At 47.9% G+C, this 24,548-nt stretch overlaps 1 protein-coding gene across 3 annotated transcripts; it reads right to left on the bottom strand.

Moving 5' to 3' along the window:
- Window positions 1-750: 750 nt before the first annotated feature.
- Window positions 751-17,227, bottom strand: TSEN54 (tRNA splicing endonuclease subunit 54). 3 transcript variants are annotated; one of them, XM_037914352.2, is made up of 11 exons: window positions 16,998-17,208; window positions 16,009-16,173; window positions 15,264-15,327; window positions 15,023-15,106; window positions 13,188-13,286; window positions 12,609-12,661; window positions 10,942-11,040; window positions 8,304-8,953; window positions 7,646-7,706; window positions 6,402-6,518; window positions 751-2,573 (listed from the first exon to the last, which is right to left on the bottom strand). In XM_037914352.2, exons 1-11 carry the CDS (start codon window positions 17,036-17,038, stop codon window positions 2,423-2,425), a joined length of 1,584 nt encoding a protein of 527 aa, XP_037770280.1. In that variant the 5' UTR covers window positions 17,039-17,208; the 3' UTR covers window positions 751-2,422. The 3 variants fall into 3 exon arrangements, with proteins under 3 accessions (XP_037770280.1, XP_043383701.1, XP_037770281.1); XM_043527766.1 differs by lacking the exon at window positions 16,998-17,208 and adding an exon at window positions 16,282-16,728; XM_037914353.2 differs by lacking the exon at window positions 15,023-15,106 and having other exon boundaries at window positions 16,998-17,227.
- Window positions 17,228-24,548: the final 7,321 nt, after the last annotated feature.

Here is a 24,548-nt window from a genome sequence, read left to right as displayed (position 1 = left end):
GACATTAACTGGTCCAAAATACATACTATCATGCCACACTGCTGCAGAATGACACTCCAATGCCCAGTCAAAACTTTTTTTAGGTTGCCATGGTATGATGCTGCAACAGGCATTAACCCTATGGGACAAATTCCACAAAGTGGCCACTTTTCAGCTGTATTTCAAAAGAGATTTTAATTAACATGCCCCTTTCTAGCCTTCTGCTGCCATCTTACTGCAACGTCAGATTGTTCAGTGGCACGGGCAGGAGGAGAGTCTGGATATCCATCTGCTTTGTGCTCCAATTCTCGTACAGGCATCCAAAGCAGCTGAGCAATACAGCTACAGTTTCTCAATCCTTCCCAAAGTGATTATTAGATTGTAATTGTTTCGTGCTGAGTCAGAGAGTCTTGTCTACCCCAGCGAAACTCATCCTATAGCTCTTGTGGAGTCCATCAAATTTTGCCTTGGAGTAACAAAGTGCAACTTTGACATCAACGGGAGTTGGGTCTGCCTAACTCCAGGAATAAATTTGGAGCTCTTTTTGCTCTATCTAAGAACAGGCAGATCACAGGAGCTCTCCCCACACTGCCTGAAACATGGAAGAATGCTGAATAAGCAGAATGGAGCTGCCACCAACCTTGTCCACCCCTTCGCATCCCCCAAGCAGGCAGAGGCACCCTTATTTCCTTCTAGTGGCTAGGAAGGTGCATTGGGGGTACAGGGAAAAAGAGGGTAAATATTAATTCAGAACCTCAGCAGGAGCAAATCAGCATCTTCTCTACTGAAGTCAGTGAAGCTATGCCCACTTACACCAGCTGATGATTTAGGCCAACATGTCAACTAATCACAGGGATAAACAAAGCAATCAGGGCAAGAGCCTCTGCCATCTCACTGTGGCATGTGTGGCAATACACAAGGAAGATGTACCAAGCTTACAGCAGCACAGCATTAGGATTCCATGCCCCAAGGATCGTGCATGGACTCACAGGGTCTCTGGCTCTGTAGGACTGCATTCAGCGACAGCGCAGTTCCGCAGGCTGCCCTCTCACAGGACAAGGCACTACTGATCAATTTTCATAGAAACACTAATAAATAAATTTCCAACAATGCAAGCCCCTGAGCGGGAGTAAGGCTTTTTTATTACTTTAGCCTCCAATCCTCCAAAAAAAAAAACCCAAAACACCCAAACATTCTGTATCAAATAAAAGGCATCTAAAACATTTGCTGTAACACTTCTTAAGAAAGCTGAACCCTGAGCCCAATAGTGTTAGAAGTCCCTTTTAGCCACAGACCAGGACTTTCTAGCACTAGTCACACTGGCATTTTTGCATAGAAGTTAAAGAGTTTGGTATCAGGAGATTCAGGGGAAGGGTTCCCATGCTGACAACAGTGGAAGGCAATTGGGTGATACCGTCAATGCTTAGGACACTGATCCTCAGCCTGGAGCACTAGACCCAAAGAACTACCAGGCTCAGCTCATGGAGAGTTTGCAGGTTTAATCAGAGCTCCTCTCACTTGCAAGAGAGAGTGAGAAACATGTACCTGCATCCAGGAGAAAGGGCGTGAAATGGAAACGGGGTCACACTACTGCGATGGTGAGATGTCGTGAAGCTGTGTGCTGTAGTTTTAATAGGGGATGACACCGTCTTGCAATGACACATCTCAACGCAAACACCATAATACAATGTTAGCATGTTCCTCTGCAGTGACTCCACGGCTCTCTGTGACTCCAATAGCTTACAAAGCAGCTCTATTAGGTTGAGGATTACTAGCAAGGAGCATTCGCCCAGGACTACTATCTCCTGCTGGCATACAAATACCAAGGCAAAGCCGGCATCATCATTTCTGTAGAAGAGTTCTGTTGCAGTGCCTTTATTTCTATCACACCAATAGTTTGCTAAGGATTTTATTAGATGGGTGTTGGTGCAGTAGAGTAACAGAGGCTTGCTATACCATTGACTGTCCTGGTTAGTTTATGAGTCTGATTCATCTACAGCAGTGGTTCTTAAACCATTCTTATGTTGTATTCAGACTAGCCTAGCCCAGTGGTTCTCAGAATACCACGTGTGGATCGCCAGTGAAGTTTGTTCTAAAGGCCCACAAGGACAAAGAGAATGTCATGGGGAAGTGGTCCAGAGGATGATAAGAGCTGAAGAACCAGTGGATTAAAGAACAAAGCAGTGCGTGCTCCAACTAGGAGGGGCCCTACTAAAGCACAGAACATCATGCTTGTTTGTTTGGAGTGTATCTTGCTTTTACGAATGAGCTAGTTCCTAGCTGGCTGAGGCCTGCAGCAGTGGATAAGGTGGTTACCCCTCCTGCACGCAGACTGGTTATCAGAGATTCTATTTGATATAATAGTCCACGAATCAAGAAATTAAGTCTTGAGTAAAGTCCCTCACCCTTTTCCCAAAAGCCAGTTCTTTAAGGAATGGTAAGTTCAGTGATAAATATCAACAGGCAGCTTGAACTCCTTGAAAGAATAAAAAGCAATGTCTCCATTGTCCACCAGTGCAAAGACCACCGGGACATCCTCGCTCTGATAGGCAAGCTGCTTCAGTGCCCGCAGGGATGGGATCTGCTCGTCAAACCTGCAAAAGGAAGAAAGCCAGTCTTTCTCAAACTATAGGAATATTTACAAGGCCAGCCACCCTGGTGAGTGTTGCCTATCGGAGACACCCACCGAGCGGCGAAAATACACTCCAAGGCTTGGAAAAGGGCTTCCTTCATATTTAATATGAACATAAGAACAGCCATATAGGGTCAGATCAATGGCTCATCTAGCCCAGTATCCTGTTTTCAAACAGTGGCAGTGCCAGATGCTTCAGACGGAGCGAACAGAACAGGGCAATTTATCAAGTGATACATCCCGTTGTCCAGTTCCAGCTACTGATAGTCCGAAGTTTAGGGAAACACATAATATGGGGTTGCATCTATGACCATCTTGGCTAATAGCCCTTGATGGACCTATCCTCCATGAACTTATTTAATTCTTTTTTGAACCCAGTTATCCTTTGGCCATCCCTTGGCACCGAGTTCCACAGGTTGACTATGCGTTACCTAAAGTAGTACTTATATTTGTTTTAAACCTGCTGCCTATTAATTTCATTGCGTGACCCCTAGTTCTTGTTACGTGAAGAGGAAAGAACACTTCCTTATTCACTTTCTCCACACTATTCATGATTTATAGACCTCCATCATATCCCACCCTTAGATGTCTCTTTTCTAACCTGGACACTCCAAGATTTTTTAATCTCTCCTCAAATGGAAGTTGTTCCATACGCCTAGTCATTTTTGTTGCCCTTCTCTGTACTTTTTCGAGATAGAACGAGTAAAACTGCATGCAGTATTCAAGGTGTGGGCGTACGATGGATTTATACACTGGCATTATGATATTTTCTGTCTTATCCATCCCTTTCCTAATGATTCTGAACATTGTTAGCTTTTTTGATTGCTGCTGCACACTGAGCAGATGTTTTCAGAGAACTATTCATGATGACTCTAAGATCTTTTTCTTGAGTGGCAACAGCTAATTTAGACCCCACCATTTTGTATGTATAGTTGGGATTATGCTTGGCAATGTGGAATACTCTGCATTTATCAATATTGAATTATCTGCCATTTTGTTGCCCAGTCAACCTGTACAATCTTGAATAATTGTATCATATGCAAACCTTACCACCTCACTGTTTACCCCTTTTACCAGATCATTTATGAATGTGTTGAACAGCGACGGTCCCCATGCAGATCCTTGGGGACCCTGCTATTTACCTCTCTCCACTGTGAAAAACTGATCATTTATTCCTAGTAGGGCTCTCGATTAATTGTAGCTAACTCACGCGATTAACTCAAAAAAATTAATCGCGATTAATCACCATTTTAATTGCATCGTTAAACAATAGAATACCAATTGAAATGTATTAAATATTTTTGTTTTACAACACAATATATATGAAAATGTAGAAATTGAAATTGAAGTGTATATTATTTTTTATTACAAATATTTGCACTGTAAAAATGATAACAAAAGAAATAGTATTTTTCAATTCACCTTATACAAGTACTAGTGCAATCTCTTTGTCGTAAAAGTTCAACTTAACAAATGTAGATTTTTTTTGTTACATAACTGCACTCAAAAACAAAACAATGTAAAACTTCAGAGCCTACAAGTCCACTCAGTCCTACTTCTTGTTCAGCCAATCACTAAGATAAACAAGTTTGTTTACATTTACAGGAGATAATGCCTCCTCTTATTTACAATGTCACCAGAAAGCGAGAACAGGAATTTGCATGGCACTTTTGCAGCCAGCATTGTAAGGTATTTATGTGCCAGATATGTTAAACATTCATATGCCCCTTCATACTTCGGCCATCATTCCAGAGGACATGCTTCCATGCTGATGACGCGCATTAAAAAAAAATAATGTGTTAATTAAATTTGTGACTGAACTCCTTGGGGAGAACTGTATGTCTCCCGCTCTGTGTTTTACCCACATTCTGACATATATTTAATGTTATAGCAGTCTTGGATGATGACCCAGCACATGTTGTTCATTTTAAGAACACTTTCACTGCAGATTTCACAAAACGCAAAGAAGGTACCAATGTGATATTTCTAAAGATAGCTACAGCACTTGACCCAAGGTTTAAGAATCTGAAGTGCCTTCCAAAATCTGAGAGGGACAAGGTGTAGAGCATGCTTTCAGAAGTCTTAAGAGAGCAACCCTCCAACATGGAAACTACAGAACCCAAACCACCAAGAAAGAAAATCAACTTTGTGCTAGTGGCATCTGACTCAGATAATGAAAATGAACATGTGTCGGTCCGTACTGCTTTGGATTCTTATCAAGCAGAATCCATCATCAGCATGGACGCATGTCCCCTGGAATGGTGGTTGAAGCATGAAGGGACATATGAATCTTTAGTGCATCTGGCATGTAAATATCTTGTGATTCCGGCTACAACAGTGCCATGAGAACGCCTGTTCTCACCGTCTGGTGACCTTGTAAACAAGAACCGGGCAGTATTATCTCCTGCAAACGTAAACAAAGTTGTTTGTCTGAGCGATTGTCTTAACAAGAAGTAGGAGTGAGTGGACTTGCAGGCTCTAAAATTTTACATTGTTTTATTTTTGAATGCAGTTTTTTTTTTTTACATAATTTTACATTTGTAAGTTTAACTTTCATGATAAAGAGATTGCACGACAGTACTTATATTAGGTGAATTGAAAAATACTATTTCTGTTTTTTTTTTTACAGTGCAAATACTTGTAACCAAAAATAAACATAAAGTGAGCACTGTACACTTTGTATTCTGTGTTGTAATTGAAATCGGTATATTTGAAAATGTAGAAAACATCCAAAAATATTTAAATAAATGGCATTCTATTGTTTAACAGTGCGATTAATAGCACAATTAATTTTTTTAATCGCATGACAGCCCTAATTCCTACCCTTTGATTCCGATCTTTTAACCACTTGCTGATGCATGACAGGACTGTCCCTCTTATCCTAGAACTGCCTACTTTTCTTGAGAGCCTTTGGTAAGGGATTTTGTCTCAGGCTTTCTGAAAGCTCAAGTACATTATACTCACTAGATCACCCTTGTCCACATTTGTTGACCCCTTCAAAGAATACAACATGGGGGAGGCATGATTCCCCTTTACAAAAACCATGTTAACTCTTCTCCAACATGTTGTGTTCATCTATGTGTCTGATAATTCTGATCTTTACTACAGTTTCAACCAATCTGCATGGTACTGATCCTGCAATAAGTTCTAGGCAAGTGCAGCCCTATATCCATACATAGCCCTTGGAGATTTGCACAGGCTGAGGGATCTGCTGCACAGGGCTCATTGCAGGACCAGGGCCAAAGGGTCAATATTGTGGTCCTTATGTTCCAGCTGCTTCTTGCTTTGGGAGGACAGTTACCAACAGCCTCTGTGAACCAGGACATGGTATCTCAGTTAAATAGTATAAAGTTACTTCTTGTTTCTACTTAAATAGTGAGCTCTTTGGGGCATGGTCTGTCTTTTTGTTCTACATTTGTACGTTGCCTAGCACAATGAGGTCCTGGGCCACGTCCGGGACTCCTAAGTGCTGTAGTAATAAAAATACTAAATAATAATACCAGCACCATTTAAGCTGCAATATGATGACAACCCAAAGTAGGGTCAGGGTCCGAGGCTGGGGTGGAAGGTGACCAGGCAACAGATTCCAACAAGGTGGGGGAGAAAATAGTGGGAAAATCTTGGCAGGGCCATTTTAAATGAAAACTGCCTGATAATCCAGCAAATACACAAGATCCTGCAGTCAGTAACTTTCCACTAGGTTTAAATTTCCATAGCAGCAATACAGGGCACTTCAAATAATTGCACACAGAAACACTCATTAATAACAGCCAGGGTACATGGCCAGTACCTTCGCACACACATCCTGGCATACGGCTTCCCAGGGTCGTTCTTCTTGAAGTTGGCAACTGCATCTGCTTGATACACACTGAAGTTTATCTTCATACCCTCCGTATCCTCCTGCAGCCTGTAGGATGAGATACACATGCATACTTGGAATGACACATCACGGGACTCTGACACCTCCCAGGCTGCAGATGCATCAGAGCAAGGAGCGAGACAAAGTCTTTAAGTCGGCCTACCTAAAACCCTAGGTCCTTTGCTTCCCAGGGACCATTTAGAATCTTCCTTCTTAGGCAAAACGGCCAGTCCTGGAGTTATTCTGGAAGGGTCTGATCCAAAATCCATTGAAGTTAATGCAGAGACTCCCACTGATGGCAGTGGGCTTTGGATAAGACCCTAAGTGCTTCATCCTGAAAGATTATGAGCCCCCTTGGGAACAAGTCCCCACTACAGAGCAACTCCTTAACCAACTAGCACCATTTCCATGTGAAGTGGAGAACCACACACAGCTTCCCATGCTTCCTGATGCAAGGCCTGTGCACTAATAGGCCAGCTCCAGCACCCACACTTTGCATGCTACTCTCTCTCTGTGCCCCACAGTGCAGGCACCCCAAGCGGAGGTGCACACTCCAATAGATCCAAACACAAAGCAGGCTGCTTGGATACCCATCTGCATCATAGCACTAGTGCAAACTACTAGTGTGCAATGTTTGTTTACCACAGACCTGTGCACAACCATCACACAACTCCTCCCAGACAGGAGCACAGCCAGAAGGTCGGGGGATTCGATTTTAAAATCTCATTCAACTCCACAGCCTGCAGCTGGGATGGAAGAGCATCCCAGGGACAAAACACACATTGATAGAGCACTGAAAGCCTATGACATTAGTAGGCCTCAGTGCAGAGAGGGAATGTAAGGGATGAAAGCTGCACTGCAGTACGATGGACTTTGCCTATGCAGTCTAATAAGAGCTTATACACCAGTGCTGTAATCAGCCTGGAACGTAACTGATTTGTTGATGGACTCTGCTGCAGCTCCTGCATGGTGATATGGCATTGCATGTACATGCCAGCCCCTCAGTAAGGATGTACCCAGCCCACAGGAGGAGCACTGGGAAGTTCTTTTTGCTCCCATGCACCACGTACATTAGGCAGTTCTGAAGCCATTGTGGAGAACAAATCACATGAGGAAGGACAATGTTTTGTTGAGTTAGACCCATCTTCCCTAGAATCTACTGGCTCAATACTAACCGGAAGGCTCCATCCAGGATGTGGGAAGGCTGCAGCACACTGATCTGCTGGAGGACAGCAGCTGGTGGAAGAAAGAACAGGAAAGGTTCAGACTCTTTAGTTCAGTCTGTGAGATCTTCTCTACACTCATGCCCAGTCCAGGTTAGACTCGGAGCGCTCCGCACCGCCCCTCTGAGCCGCCTTGCTTTGACAAGGCAGCCACATCACCCTCCCATCCTCTTGCTACTTCAATGATTTTTACTTCCTCTGTCCCTTCTCCTTAACTTGCCAGGGCAAATACACAGCCTCAGCGCCAGCTGGGACTGCCCTGCTCCCACCTAATTCCAGATGGAAAACAGCCTAATGGGTCACAGAAGAGAGCTGGAAAGTGCTGTCTAGTCTCTCCCCTGGCCAGTGCAGGGCCATTCCATGCTCTGCTTGTCCAGGCTGATGCCATGAGGCTTCCTCTGCTTCCCATAGGTAACTCTTCCCCCTCACAGTTAGGATGTTTGTTCTGATATTCAGCCTACATTTCCCTTCCTTCTGTTCCCACTAATTGCTCCCAGGTGGTCCGTGGTGAGCAATCCCTCCCCCCACATACTCGCAATGGGTCACGACACCCCATGTGGGTCACCAATTGGCCAAGATGTGTTAAGTGCTTTTCTTCCAGGTCAGATACCTGCTGACGCCACTTGATCCGGCTTCACCAGCGGGGTGACAGGCTGGTCCCACAGGTGCGAAGGCCGCCTCCCTGCCCTCCGCTGGCTCCTCTGCTTCACGAGCTCCTTGTACTCCTGCCAGCTGGAGCAGCGCCTCACCTTCCTGTCTGCATTGATGCTGCTCTTGTACCTGCTCTCCCTCTCCCGCTGCTCCCGCTCCTTCCGTGACAACTTCTCACGCTTTTGATTGACCAGCTTGCGCCAGCGGGTGGCGTCGGCCTCCCGCCCAACTACATTCTCCGGGAGCAGTCTCTCATCAGGCTCTGGCAGGAAGGTGTGTGGGCAGTCAGAAGCCATGTTGGGGAAGGCGATTCTGGTGAAGTCCCAGCGGGGCAGGTGGGTGTCACTGCAGCTGTTCCCAGCAGCCTTCCCACAGTCTCCAGCCTGAGCTTTTGAGAGACTGGGGGGCTTGTTGAGTTGTACTGCATCAGTGGGAACTTGGGCTGACTCCCCATCTCCACTGGCAGGATCTGACTCTTTTGACTTCTCTGACAAACAGCTCCCTCCAGAGGCTGGATGACTGGGACCGCCACAGCTGTCACTGGCCTTTTCTGGGGTCTCTTCACCTTCTGGAGGATTCCCAGATGCCTTTGGTTTCTTGTCTTGTAACCTTAAAACAGAAAAAGGGGCTAAAATTCAGAATTTTGCTCCCTCGAAGTCCTTTCAGCAAATTTTGCCCCCCTCCATGGGTAACAAAAACAGTGTGGTCCCTGAGCGTGAGAAGGGGAGAAGGCTAGGATACTGGGAGCCCAGGAAGGGGCCTACACACCCTCATTAACAGGCTCTTCCTTAGAACTAGGGTCTTTTTGCTTGTGTGAAGTATTCTGCACCATTTTGGTGCTTCTCAGAGTGATGGATGGATAGTGCTGGCTAAAGACAAACACAGAAGCAGGAAATGCAATGCAAGTGTCCCACACAGCTCTGTAAACACACCACAGTTCTGACCTAGGGCACCCCCTGCTATTCCCATCTTGGTTCCTCCTCACAGTGTTCTACCCATGCCCTCAAGCATGTCCGGCAGCTCCCACCTCTGCTATTCCAGCCCTGAGCAGGCACTGACAAATGTACCAATGGAATGGAGTGGGTTTAGAACAAAGATATAAAATTCTCCAGGAACTGGCCTGAAAGACTGCTGAATTGCAATTAATTTGCAAACTGGACACCATTACATTAGGCTTGAATAAAGACTGGGAGTGGATGTGTCATTACACAAAGTAAAACTATTTCCCCATGTTTATTTTCCCCCCCGATACTGTTCCTCACGTTCTTGTCAACTGCTGGAAATGGCCCACCTTGATTATCACTACAAAAGGTTTTTTTTCCCTCTCCTGCTCGTAATAGCTCACCTTACCTGATCACTCTCGTTAAAGTGTGTATGGTAACACCCACTGTTTCAAGTTCTCTGTGTATAAAATCTCCCCACTGTATTTTCCACTGCATGCATCCGATGAAGTGAGCTGTAGCTCACGAAAGCTTATGCTCAAATAAATTTGTTAGTCTCTAAGGTGCCACAAGTACTCCTTTTCTTTTTGGGCTGAAACTGTTACACAAGATTTGATCCCAGGTCTCCAGACCTGAAAGGCTAGTTCATAAGTCCACAGTTTTACCTCAAATGGCTTTCTGAAATTGCATCATAACCCATACTGCACTAATGTGTTTGCAAAACACTTCTGCACCAGGAGTGACCTAGACTGATTATTCTGCCCTTCTCTGTTTCTAAGTCTGTGGTGCCACCTACTGCTAATTGTGTTAATAAATAATAATGTATTATTATTTGCATTGTGATAGTGCCTCAGGGCTGCCATCATGGACGCCATTGTTCTAGGCGCTGTACAAACACAGAACAAAAAAATCTGGTCCCTGCCCTAAAGAGCTTAACCATACTAGAATTAACACTAGAAGGCTTCTGTTCTTCCATGGCTGCTGATCAGTCCTTTTTCAGAGTTCCTTTAATGGTGCCTTATTTCTTTAGATGTGAAAAGGAGAGAGAGGAGTTTCCTGCAATTTGCTTCTCATATATAGACCTCTCTCTTTCCATTCAAGGATCTCACAAACCGACCACCATCAGCAGATGGGACTAACCAGACAGACAATCTGCCCCCAAGCTCAGTTCAGCCCTTGTAACAGTGGATGTGATAAGGGGGATACATTGCAAAGGGTCACTACAACCCCTGAAGTGTTTGGGTGGAAGTGAAACACCAGCTGCTTTCAGGCAATTTACCTGGGGGACGAGGGGTAGGAGATGTTGTAGTGACATAGTGACGTATGAGCTGGGGCTCCAACACAACACTGGGGGAACAGAGGGCATGGGGAGGGGAAGAAAAGCCATGAATGCATCCATTGTAAAAGATGTGTTGTGAATTGATCGGGATCTGATCACCTGAATGCTGTTTCCGATGACATTCAGTCAGATTACTAAACTCAGAACTAGCACCCGAGACAACCTGCAGGGACCAACAGGCTGAGGCTGGTGGGGACCTGTTTGTTTCTTGCCCTTAGATGGAATGGACAGCGAGCAACATTTTTAGCTGTGGCCCAGAACATGGGGAATGAGTTAGTCCATCAAGGGCTTGCCACAACGTGTCTGTTTTCCTTTACCGGGAGCTGGAGCTCCTCTTCCTTTTGCGATGGCATTTTCCAGTGCTCTTGCGAAAACTGTCCAGATTCAGCTGCCTCTCATATTGAGATGGGACAGCACTGTAATGAGGCAGAGAGACAAAGGGATTAAGGGAGAGAGAGATTGGCAGTGTTAGAAAATCTCTTCCAAGTAAAGCCATAGGTAAATGTAACAGCAAAAGCTTCTCACTGGGTATGGAAACTGCTGCAAGGAGGACTAGGGCAGCAGAAAGAATCTCCCCACCCCGAGTCACTTGTCCAGTCCCATTACTCACGCACCCACTTCCCATCTGAACAATAAGAAAGTCTGTTGTATCGTTTTTGGTGCATAACCCTTGAAGTGCTGGAATGCAAGGCACACTCAGAGACCGCTCCACTTCATCTGAGCGAATGATCTTGGGGGATGCAGGTCTCGGGACTCAAGTGTGGGATGCTTACATGGAATTAGAGCATCCAAGAGGTTAAAGGGAAAAAAACCCTCTAGGATCCTGAGGGCTGGAAAGCCTCAATTCATCCAGGTGATTTATCTGTGACATCTCTATAAGGAGAAGAAGCGGGGAGCCACCTGCAGGTCTCAGTGACTATTATTTATCATTTGTATTGAAGGAGAACCTATGGGCACTAGTAGTTATGGATGAAGGCCCCATAGTGCTAGACACTGTACAAACAGCAAACAAAAAGTGCCCCCAGAGAGCTTACAATGTAAGTGCTGCAGATCACAGTAAATGCTACCTCATAATATACTTACTATTATTATTTGTATTATGGTAGTGCCTACAGGTCCCAAACAAGATCAGGGCCCTATCATGCCAGCTGCTGTACAAACACAAAGCAAGAGAGAATCCCTGCTCCAAAGAGCTTTTAGTCTAACTAGACCAGACAAACATACAGAGGCACAGGAAGATGAAGTGACTTGTCTACAGTCACAGCAGGTCAGTGGCAGAGCTGGGAATGGAATCCAGGTCTCCTAACTCCCAGTCCACCGCCCTGTCCACTAGACCAAGCAAACGACAATACTTTCCCTGAGGCTGAGGAGCCATTGAATGTTTAAAGCAGGGCTTTGGAGCAGAGCCTGGAGCTGGAGCACGGAGCAGCTCCAAAGCAGTGGAGCTGCAGGTTTTTGCCTGGAGCTGGAGCAGAGCTCCAGTGGGGGAGGTTTAGGTTGGATATTAAGAAAAACTTTTTCACTAGGAGGGTGGTGAAACACTGGAATGCGTTACCTAGGGAGGTGGTGGAATCTCTTTCCTTAGATATTTTTAAGGTCAGGCTTGACAAAGCCCTGGCTGGGATGATTTAGTTGGGGATTGGTCCTGCTTTGAGCAGGGGGTTGGACTAGATGACCTCCTGAGGTCCCTTCCAACCCTGATATTCTATGATTCTATGATCATGGCTTCCACCATACAAGGGAGTTACTGGCTCAGCTCAGGTTTCATCTGCCAACTAAGAATCACATCTAGAGATTCCCAGACCCCTACGAAGATTCCTAGGCCTCCTGTGCCGGAGCAGTGGATCTGAAGAAGCAAGCCCACTATAGCAAAGGGAAGCCTAGGAGAGCAGAGCACCTCCTCTTTGCCCTGCATCCGGGACATTCCAGCATGGCTTCTGAAAGACAGCAGCAAGAAGGGGTGAGGAAAGGAAAAGCCAGATACCTGGGGCAGAATCTCAGCACAATGTAACCCAGTCTCTTCAAGTGGCTGAACACCTTAAAAGAGCAAAGAAAACCAAGAATGTGAAATGATCACCTTGGGGAAAAAAAAAAAAAAAAAAAATCAATCAGCATTCTCTTTTTGTATCATATGGCAAGCTGAGTTAGATACTATCTGAATGGCTGATTCAGACCAAAGACAGCTAAGCATAGAGTGTGCCTAGACTCCAGCATTCTCCCCACAAAAAGTACAAGAGAGATCATATGGCTAAAACTTCATTAGATGCCAAAGCACCACAAACCTGGCTGGGACTCTGCATGGCTTGAGAGCCAGCATGGCTGTGGGAGTGATCATCCACATGGAGAATCTGACTGGCACAAATGCCCAGCTTGCTACAGCACCCAAAAAGTGCCAAATGCCTCCTGGGCCTCCAGTGATAAAGTGGTGGAATAAATAAATAAATAACTAAACTGCACCCCCCTCCCTAAATTGTAGACTCCCACCACCATCTGAATAGGTGACCTGTAACCACCCCTTACCCACTACTATGATAACTACTGGTGTCAAATCCTTTGTGCACACCTGGTACTGCAGCAGGCTCACCGTCCCTTGGGACAGCAGGGTCTCATAGGCTTCTTGTATGGACAAGGGCAGGTCCCTGTAAAAGAGCTGAATAGAGCCCTGAAAAACAGAAGCTGGGGTTTAGGAACCACAGGTTGCAGGAAACCAGTATTGCAGGGTCCAGGCCCATTCCTTCCTTGTAGTCTCAATAGCTGGGCCCAGGATCCAGCTTCTTTTGACTCAAACTCCAGCTTGGTGCTTCTTAAGTATCAAATTATTTTAATGTAACTTCTCTCCTACAAATCTGTGATGCCAACTTATTCTCAAGTGCACAGTAGCACGCTCCCTCTATATTGGGTCTAATGGGGTGGAGTTAGCATTGGTCAGCACTGCCACAAAACTTGCTAAGTTGGGCCTTCCCATGCAAGCACAAACATTGCTGTAACAACGAGGAGTCCTTGTGGCACCTTAGAGACTAATAAATGTATTTGGGCATAAGCTGTGTATTCACTGTTTATACATTGCTATGTAATCAAAAAATAACTGGCAATAACCTGGGCTAGCTCCTGAGATATGTTGAGCACCCACAATCCCCAATGACCTCAGAGGTGGCTATGGGCACTCAGCTTCTCTCAGCCTTAGTCTCTCTAACATTGGGACCTGCTCATTAGCTAATTTTAAGCTAAACCTCTCCCACCTTGATTTGGTTGCCCACAAAATACCAAGTTACCAAGCACTAGGAAATATGCCTCCCGCGGGGTAGATGCATCTTGCAGGTCTTTTCTGTCTCTAAAACCTACTTGATTCTGTGTCCAGCGGCCAACTGCACAATTTCATTTTCAAATCAGGCCACTTATGATCTCTAGCCCTTGGCAAATCACAACCCCAAATCAAAAAAGTCCTTGAAATCAGAGTTTGAATGAGACCATCTGCTGTCCTGAATCCAACAGTTTATCAGAACAAAACAAGTGCATCTTTAGACTTGAACAGACGGTCTTGAGCTGATAGGATTTCTCAATGGTAACACATAGGTCCCTCAAGAACAGAGAATGCCAACCCAGGCTTAACTGGGAGCATCAGGGCTGAGAATTCTCTGGGCAAAGGAAGAGAAAATGGTCTCTTTGCTCTCATCCCTCTTTGACTTTCTGTTTGGCAATATATGCCAGAAAGGGGTGCCAGGCATTTAACCACAGAGCAAGTACAGCACTGGAAACACATGTACATGCATCTCACACACTAATACACCTCAGCTGCCTCACCTAGAAGGACCTGATTTGATACCTAATATCCCACATCATCTACATAGTTAATAAAGGACACATTTTGTTCCAAAACCACAAAAAACGATTATGCATCAGGATAAAAATATATGATTTTGTTCCACAAATAAAGCACTGGGTGGTGCTGGCCCCTAAGCAAAGGGGTGCCCTGTGCATTTTACACAGTTATTTATTTCCTTGTACTGCAGGCGGTAACCCTAATAATGAAAGATATGTTGGACCAGAGCATGAAAGGGTTGGCAGCTACTTTAGGGCACAGGCCCCCTGGCTCTTCTTTGAACCAGTGGCCTAGAGTAGAAAGGTTTTGTGTCTCATCACCTACAGCCAGTCCCTCAGGAATTGGGCCTTTTGAGGACAATCGTTTATTCAGATTGTAGTAGAGACCAACATGTGCCATGTGGTTTCAGACTGTGTCCTTAAGAGTATACACAAGTGGAGGATCTTGAACTATCGAGAAGGATGAAGGATCCACTGCAGGTTCCCTAATGCTCTCTCTGCCTTCCCAGCTACTATTGCTCCTGCAACAGTGTTATTCAAAAAGAATCCACTGCCCCCAAGCCTGGGCATCCTACTCACGCATTCCAGTAGATAGAGGGCTTCCTCTGGCAGTAGGCACTGTTTGCCATGCACTGTGAACCCCATAGTGTGCCAGAACTTCCCCTGGGAACAAAAGGATAAATCTGTGATGTGCTGGGGCCATCCCCTACCCAAAGCCAGGCTTTCTCCCACACCGGGACACAAATTAAAAATCAGACAGACAATCTGCATTTACCAGCAGGAGGCGACAGTGTCAAACTCATACAACATCGCCACTTACCGCAGGGGATTTCAGCTCCACGATGCCCTCTCGTGGCTTCCATTCAGCTTTCACCAAACTTCCCCTGAGAAGTTAAAAAAAAACCAACACATATCAGTAGACATCAGCCCACCCTTCCTTTTCCCCCTCAATGTAATGATTTAACAAATCTTCCTCTCCATCAGTATGTGAGAAGGCAGCAGGGAAGGAAGTTGCAAACTTCCAGAGGGAGTTCTCTGAGGCTAAAAGCGCTCCTGCCAGAAAGGCTGCCCATCTGAGCCCACAGTACAATGTACAGTAACATCCTGCAGTTCCTGAAATCACTCTATACTGCGGTCTCCAACACACAAAGCAAAGCACGTTTTAGAACTGCAGAGAGGGAACAAAGAGCGACTTGGCAAGAGGAGTGTGGCTCTAAAAGGAAGTGCATTTTTAGTGACTTGGAGACAGGAGTCTTGGGTTCTATCATGGGCTTGCCATGTGTGCAGAGATAAATCATGTCACCTCTCTGTCTCAACTACTCCATCTGTAAAATGGGAAGATGCCGATAACTCACAGGGATGCTAGAAGGCCTTAATATATTCCTGCAAGAGCCTTGAATGAACAGTGCTATAGAAACCCACTGTACTATCAGCATTAATAGATCATTAGCATCCAGGGCATGACTTCTCCCTGATGCACTCTGATCATCCTGAGAGTCAGCAAGAGCCCCAAGGGCAGTGCTGCCACTGAGGAACAGGATCTCAGCCCAGATGAAGGAACTTACAGCCTCTCCACACGCTCCTCTGCCAGGAGCTGCCAATGCTCTTCCCGGCACCGGTGTAGCCTCTCTGCCTGCTCTTCCGAGCTATCGGGGATGAAGTCCTTCTGGCCGTGTGAGCACTGAGGAACCTTGCGGTCACGCGTCCGAGCCGCCAGCAGCTCAGCTGGGCTGGGGGAGATTAAATGTTAAGCGAACATCTGGGCTGCGGTTCCTTTCCAACAACTCCTGCTGCTTGAGGCTGCAGGCCCAAAAGGGGGGCAGGGGAATGCTGGCCACCTCACTCTGGCTGGCTCAGGGGGTTGATAACAAGCTTGCCTTCCTCCTTCAAGGGACTAGCAGGAACCAAACACTCCCAGGTGACGGCTCTTTGGGAAGGGGTTTTGTGCACGAAGGGGGTGCGGCAGCCGAGTGCCCAGCAGGCAGACGTCTGTGTCACAGTGTTCACACCTGGGACCCGGCCCTTGGCTAGCATTGGGAGCCGGGAGGCCAAGCCACTGAGGTTGAGCTTAGCCTATGGCCACACAGATCGTGGTTGAAGCGCACTGGCAGGGGGAAGCTGCCCACGCTGGGCACCTGCTCTGGGGCTACGGTCTGCAGGGCTGCCCAGGCCCCTCGGCCAGGCCCACTGCCAAGGGGCAACAGATTTCACCCAAGGTCCAAACAAACTAGCGTGTCACGGGCAGGAGACTCCCTCCCTCCCCCGCTGGCAGCGCCGCCGCACTGGGGTCCTGCTCTATGGGCTACCTAGGCCTCTGGGGGACCCCCACCAGGGCCCCACTCTGCGGGGTAGAAGGGGCGCTGCCCCTTTATCTGGTCCCCACGTCCACACACGGGGGCGGGGGGGGGGGGCGACGCGACACTGGCCCTTTAACCCGCCGCCTCCCCGCAGTGCCGGGGCGTTCGCAGCACGGGGGCGGGGGCTGAGGTGCTGCCCCGTTAAGGACCCCTGGAGCCCGATTGCCCAGCGCAGGCCGGCCCCCGCCTGCCTGTACCCGAAGAGGCGGCCCGCGCGGGGCTCCCGCTCGGGCTCCATCCGGCAGCTCGGCGTGGCCAGGCTCTGTCTTCCCCTGCAGGCCGGCAGAGCTCCGCGGGGTCCTAGTGCGGCACGGGTACCGGGCGAGGAGGCGCTTCCCCTGGGTCCTAGTGCGGCCCAAGTTCCTGAGCTTTACCAAGAGCCAGGCCGGGCCGGCCTTAGGGGTCGCAGTGGCCAGGCTGCCGGCCTTAGAGCGCCCCTAAGCGGGGCGAGCTAGCTCACTGGTGCCCCCTGCGGGAGCCACCACAGCCTAACACTATCCTCCAGGGAGCCAAGACCCTCAGCTGCAGACAGGACCCCCCTGGACTGGACTGGCCCCTCTGGCCCTGACCATCCCCTGCACTGAGACCACATCCCAGGGAGCACTGGGGATGGGGGGTTAGAGGCGAGCATGCTAGTGTCTTTGGCTCACGCTCACATGTGGGCTTATACTCATCTATGAACATTCATTCACAGTACAGAGTCCTGCACAAAGGCATCTCAGGCTCCATGTCATGCACGCTCATACACGATGATTTGCACAAATACATTTTGCATGCACGTTCTCAGATGGATACATTCATCCCTTCGCACTCCTGAAAAACGGCATGACTCACCACATGCTCAACATTAGAAGGCTCTGTGGGGTCAGACCCATTATAGTGAGGCCCCACAACCCCCCTCCTGAAAATACATGACCATCGATATCCCCACCTTATAGAGGGGGGAGCAGCTCAAGATCCGTCACAACCTCACATTTGTTGCAGTCCTGATGCCCCTGCAGAGTGAGTGCAGAATGCTACCACATCAGCATTCTCCCCTCACACCAGAGCGGGGCAAGCCCCAGATCCCGCTCCCGAGTGGGAACTCGAGGGCTGGATTAAAATGGCTGGTGGGCTGGATCTGGCCCATGGGCCATAGTTTGCCCACCCCTGCTTTAGACACAGGTCCTAAGAGGGAGAGGCAGAGGCCTAGATGAGGAGTCAAAAGCTTTTGGAGAGCTGAGGTAAAATAGCTTGCTCAGGGGAATGGCCTAGACAGAAAGAAGCTGTGTAGGCCGTGGTCTGTCCTAGGAACCAGTATAGCAGCGGTCTTGGGTGGAGGAAGAACAGTCCCCTTCATGGGTCAGGGCCATGGTTACCCAACTTCTGAAAAAAAGAGCCCCCCTTCAGGAAAACAAACCCAACTGTGCCTCTTCTGGGTGTGAAGGGCCTACCCACCGTCCCGTGGACATCTTCTGGGATCTTTTCTTTCTCTTTTTCCCCCAAGGCCAAGTTAGTTCTTTGTGTGGGTGGGAGGGAGCTGTGCCCATGCTTTAGGTAACATAGGAGAGAAGAGCTAATGCCATTCTTACATGTTCTGGTGAGCAGTGAAATAGTTAATAATGTTGACAATTAAGGGATCATAACTGACACCTGAGTTACCACCCACTGACTGGATTAGGGCAGTTTACACCTCAGAGCTATAGTTTCTGACTGGGGCAGATACTGCTGCTTTGGTTACCTTCAGTTCACATGGTGAAGGGTTTCTTCACAACCATAACAGCTATGGATTAGCGCTCCCTCTGAAATGGAAGCTGTGACTAGAGATCTACTGAGAAGTCTGTCTGTTCTTTCTCCTCTATTCCTCCTTCCCTTCCCCCTGCCAGTCCAGTGTGTGTGTGGGGAAACCTCACAATCCAGTAAGCACTGAGATAGGATCCCAGAACAGGGGCCTGTACTGGAGGGAGGATACAGGCCCACCTACAATGTCCCCTAGTGGAGTTTGATTATGACCCTGAACCTATCACCAAGGGGCAAAAAAACAAGGAACTCCTTCTCCTGGACTAGGGTAAAAGCTAATTGGCTGAGCCTTGTGTCAACAGTGGTGAAGGCTGTGAGCTGGAAAGAGCCAAAGAAGCATTTCATTCTTCTGCTTGGGACTTCTTTTACTCTGTAAAGGGGGGACTCTGATTTGTCTGGAGGGACAAAGAAGTAAAATCACCAGCATGCCTAAATATCAGGGGAAACTGAGCCACACCTGACCTGACTTCAGACTAGGTAAGCCATGTTTTACAGCCATCGTTCTTCCTTGGCATGCAGACTACAGCCTGCAGGCCACATCCGGCCCATGGGACCGTCCTGCCTGGCCTTTGAGCTCCCGGGCAGGGATGCTAGCCCCCGGCCTCTCCCCTGCTGTCCCCCCTCCACTGCAGCCTCAGCTCGCTGTGCTGCCGGCGCTCTGGGTGGCAGGGCTGTGAGCTCCCGCTGGGCAACGCGGCTGCGAGAGCCGCCGGCCTGCCCTAGTGCTCTAGACTGTGTGGCTGGCTCCAACCAGGCGGCACGGCTGCCAGTCCTGGTGCTCTGAGTGGCATGGTAATGGGGTGGGGGGGTTGGATAAGGGGCAGAGGGTCCTGGGGGGCAGTCAGGGGCTGGGGGCCAGGCTGTTTGGGGAGGCACAGCCTTCCCTACCTGGCCCTCCATACAGTTTCAGAACCCCGATGTGGCCCTCAGGCCAAAAAGTTTGCCCACCCCTGTGCTAAACCTTGAGGTGAAAATAGAATGCTAGGGTTGGAAACATGACAATTCTTTAATAAAGGCCAAAGCTTATTAATGGTTCTTCTGCCCGTACCTTACAGTGAAAAGAGAACAGTATTTTCCTTATGTTTTGGGAAGAGACACAGATCCTTTCACGGCTGTAAAGGGCATTGCTGCTGATGGCACAAAGGCCACTGCAGAATCCCTTCCAGGCAGCTGCCTGCTGAAGAGTTAGTGTAACCACAAGCTCAGCGTGAAGCAGTGTGGTTTTCGGTGGTTTAATAGGCATGTGATTGAAAACAAGTGACTCCTGTATTCTAATCTCAGATCTGGTAAATTGACTCCCTCTGTGACTCTAGGCAAGCTACTTCACCTTTCTGCTTTAGTTTCCTTGTCTCTCTCAAATGGAGAAAATCATTACCTGCCTCACAGGGCATTCATGGGGAGCAATTAGTTAATGTCTGTAAAGTGATATGCATGCGCAGATTCACCAGAATCACATAGCGGTTCTCAACCGGTACCCCTTGCGGGGGGCCGCAAGCAGGTTTCATGGGGTCCATCAAGCATGACTGGTGTTAGACTTGCTAAGGTCCAGGGCAGAAAGCTGAAGCCCTGCCATGCAGGACTGCAGCCCGGAGCTCTGAGCTCCAGCACCGGGGGGCTGAAGCCGAAGCAATTTAACTTCACGGTGCCCCTTGTGGCGGGAGGCCCCGGGCAATTGCCCTGCTTCCTACCCCTTAACGCTGGCCAAGGCTTTTATATGGAGAAAACAAGTTCTTGTGGCACAGGTGGGCCGTGGAGTTTTTGTAGGATGTTGGTGGGGAGGGGGCTCAGAAAGAAAAAGGTTGCGAACCCTTGCTCTAGTGGCTGGGAGCGTAGAGGCTTTTAAACTATTTTATTTGGGTAATTTTGTCTCTTGCAAAAATCTTCTAAATGTGTGCAGTTGTGCACAGACTTCAGCACGACCAGCTGGGGCCAGGAACCTCAAGCTCTATCCTTCCACAGACTCCAATCCAGGGGGCATGTCTTCACTAGCAACGTTAAAGTGCTGCTGCTTTAACATGGTTGTGTAGTCGCGGCACCAGCACTGGGAGATTAAAAAAAAAAAAAAAAAAAAAAAAAAAAACCACCTCCACAAGGGGAATAGCTCCCAACGCTGCTGCAGTGTCTATACTGGCACTTTACAGCGCTGAAACTTGCAGCCCTCAGGCAGTGGTGAGCTGGAGCCCGTTCGCGCGAACCGGTTGTTAAATTTTGAGGCAGTTTTAGAACCGGTGGTTAACCCGCTTCCCTGCAGGGGGCGCTGAGGCTTTGATGGGCTCCGGCTGGGAAGTGATGTAATTCCTCCTCCGGCCAGTGGGGGCGTTGCGCTGCGGGAGCCATGTGGGCTGCTGCCTGGCCCTGGGCTGCTGCTGCTCCCCTGGCCCTGGGGCTCCCGATTCTGCCTCGTGGGTCCCCGGCTGCTCTGCTGGTCCTGGGCTGCGTCCTGCTGCTCTCCCCGTGAGTACCCACCACCCTGCCTGCAGCCAGCCCCTACCTCACCCCCTGCCCTGCCTCCAGCCAGCCCCTGCCTCCAGCCACCCCCGCACCCCCTGCCCTGCCCACAGCCAGCCCCTACCTCCAGCCAGCCCCTGCCCTGCCTCCAGCCAGCCCCTGTCTCCAGCCACCCCCACACCCTCTGCCCACATCCAGCCCCTACCTCACCCCCTGCCCTGCCCGCAGCCAGCCCCTGCCTCCAGCCAGCCCCTGTCTCCAGCCACCCCCACACTCTCTGCCCGCAGCCAGCCCCGCCGCACCCCCTACCCTGCCTGCAGCCAGCCCCTGCCACACGCACCCCTTGCCCTGTCTCCAGCCAACCCCTACCGCACGCACCCTCTGCCCTGCCTGCAGCCAGTCTCTGTCTCCAGCCACCCCGCACCCCCCTGCCCTGCCCGCACCAGCCCCTGCCACACCCCCTGCCCTGCCTGCAGCCAGCCCTGCACCCCCCTGCCTTGCCTGCAGCCAGCACCTACCTCCAGTCAGCCCCTGCCCTGTCTCCAGCCAATCCGACACCCCCTTGCTTCCAGCCAACCCCGCACCCTCCTGTCTCCAGCCAGCTCCGCAGCCAGCCCTGCACCCCCTGCCTCCAGCTAGCCCTGCCCCACGCCCCTGTCTGCAGCTAGCCCCACGTCCACTGGTGCCCTACAGTTCCCAGGGCAGTAACCCTGCACACCTGCTTCAATGAGGGGGGCAGGGAGCAGCTGGGACCCACACATGTGCACACCCTAGGGTGACCAGACAGCAAGTGTGAAAAATCAGGACAGGGGGTGGGGGGTAATAAGAGCCTATATAAGAAAAAGACCCCAAAATCGGGACTGTCCCTATAAAATCGGGACATCTGGTCACGCTAGCACACCCCCAGGGAGTGGTGGGGACCCACACATGTGAAACGGAGCTCATTTCTAGTTCAGGCCCATCTTTTTAAAAAAGAACTTTAGGCAGGGTTAACATACATCCGTATTTTCCCAGACAGGTCAGGCTTTTTGGTTTTTAAATCGCCGTCCGGAAGGAATTTTTAAAACTTAAAAATTCCTCCTGGGAAAATACAGACGTATGGTAACCCTGTTGGTACAAAAAATACATACTGGGGCACATCCCTTAAATCAGAACTTTTTATAGGGAACCGGTTGTTAAGATTTTGGCAACTCATCACTGCCCCCAGGGGTGTGTTTTTTCACACCCCTGAGCGAGAAAGTTGCAGCGCCGTAATTGATGCATATTGATTGGCTCAAAGCTTGCCAGGGAAAATTCAATTTTTCTCCCAAAATATGATAGAGTTCAAGTCTCTCGCTTTTCTGAATTCATGTCTTGCTGTTACATACAGTGCTGATAAAGAAACAGATTAAAGTACTAATGTTTTGGCTCCAGTTGCCTTTCTCAGAGTAGAGAAACCTAGTGCTCCATTCTGAGTGAAGGACTTCAAGTTTTTAATCTTGAATTTGAAATTTTATACCGTGTGTGCACATTTAAAAGTTTCCCCCAAGGCTACTTGTCCATAGCAGTGATTATCTCCCCACGCTGTATCTACTAAGCTGGAGAAGCTATCTCAGACCCAGTGTCTTTCACTCACAAATCCTATGTGAAAGTGCTCCCCTGATGGCAGGGCGTGTTGTCTGTTTATTGGTTAGAGAATTGAGGCTGAGAGTTGGGACTTCACTGATTTGCTGTGGACTCTGGATAAATTAATTTGTTGAGAGAGAATGTGATATAAACGGAGAAGGCAGTGGACTGGGACTCAGAGACCAAAGTTCTGTTCTTCATTGTCGCTAACTTGCTCAGTGACCTTGGGCAAATCACCTAATTGCTGTGTGCATCCCAGTCTTTAAAAATAAAATAGGATTAACAGTACTCACAGAGTTGTAAGGCTGAATTCAGTAATGTCTGCAAACTGTTTGAGATCTTTGATGGTGTGACTGGAGTCCTAGAGGGGGCCAGCTGTGGTCCCTCAATTAGGGTGAACTGCAAAGAATGGGGCAGACAATCCCCATAAAGCTGGTGGATATTCCAAAACTTAGATTTACCAAACCAGCATAAAGCAGCTTCTTTATTACTTTACTGGTTACTCAGAAGTCCAAACAACACAGTTCCTTTAAAGTGATCCAGCCTCAGGCCTCCATCCAGGTCCGCACATCAAATATGATGAAAATTTCTGTAAATCTTATTTCATCATATAAAAGAAAACGTTCTACCAATCCCTAAGGATTGGACAAATTAGCTCCCAGGTTATTGAATATTCCAGATCTTACCCAAATACACACTACAGCCAACTGTAATTAACTAAACTAAACTTTATTAAAAAAAACAAAAGAGAGAGAGTATGGTTAAAAGATCAGTGTACATACAGACATGAGTTACATTCATTTAGATGCAGATTCATAGCAGAGATGGTGAGCTTTGTAGTTGCAAAGAGTTATTTTAGAAATAGTTCATAGTCCAAATATCATATTCATAGAATCATAGAATATCAGGGTTGGAAGGGACCTCAGGAGGTCATCTAGTCCAACCCCTGCTCAAAGCAGGACCAATCCCCAATTTTTGCCCCAAATGGCCCCCTCAAGGATTGAACTCAGAACCCTGGGTTTAGCAGGCCAATGCTCAAACCACTGAGCTATCCTTCCCCACATACCAGCATAACTGGGACCTCAGTCTTGTGACTCAAGCTTCCCGTGATGAAGCCTAAGCAGATCTGAGATGACAGAATTAGGACCCAAGGATCTTTCATACAATTTCATATCTTTTGACAAGTTGGAGTTCAAAAGGTAATTAGCATGACTTTGAAGGAGGTCTATCACTGGTACTTAGCTATAGAATTAACATAAGGAAATTTGCTTGTTCCTCCACCATTCACAGATTATTTGCTATGCATTTTAAAGAGAGATGAATACAGAGATATCCCGTGTTTATAATTAATTTAAATGATAGGATGTTCTTTTGACCTCTCAATTATCAGAATACAGCATAGACAGGGACTGTTGATTACATTGTGGACTCTACTCATACATATGTAAATACACAAAAACACAAACATTATCTCCCACATGTCTTTTGAGGGTTATTTATTTTGCAGGATGTTTTACCCTTTCTAGCCATGGGTCACAGACGGTAAATGTGCTAGTGTTCTGTGTGTGAATTAATAATCCCCCTGAGACTGTCAAACTCATCTATGGTGAGCTTGGCTAAATTTCAGAGTAGGTCATTGAGCTGATTAGTTGGACCACTAATGAACTGTGCTTATCTGGGCTCTTATATTATTGTTTGATTTAAACTGATGCAGAAAGAGGTTAGAATAATGCAGACCCTGCAACAATCAAAAAAACCAATCCAATGAATATATAGGAAATGTCTAGAGAGAGACTCCATCCATTAATATGGTGACCAGGAGAGGCAGCCTCATTTTCAACACCAAAATACACAGATTCACTCTGTTTACATGGTTCAAAAAAGGTTTTCCCACCTGCAAAGAGGAAAGGGAACAA

The sequence above is a fragment of the Chelonia mydas genome, chromosome 14 (assembly GCF_015237465.2).
Source record: "Chelonia mydas isolate rCheMyd1 chromosome 14, rCheMyd1.pri.v2, whole genome shotgun sequence".
NCBI classification, from domain to species: Eukaryota; Metazoa; Chordata; order Testudines; family Cheloniidae; genus Chelonia; species Chelonia mydas.
This window is presented reverse-complemented; position numbering and strand designations above follow the sequence as displayed.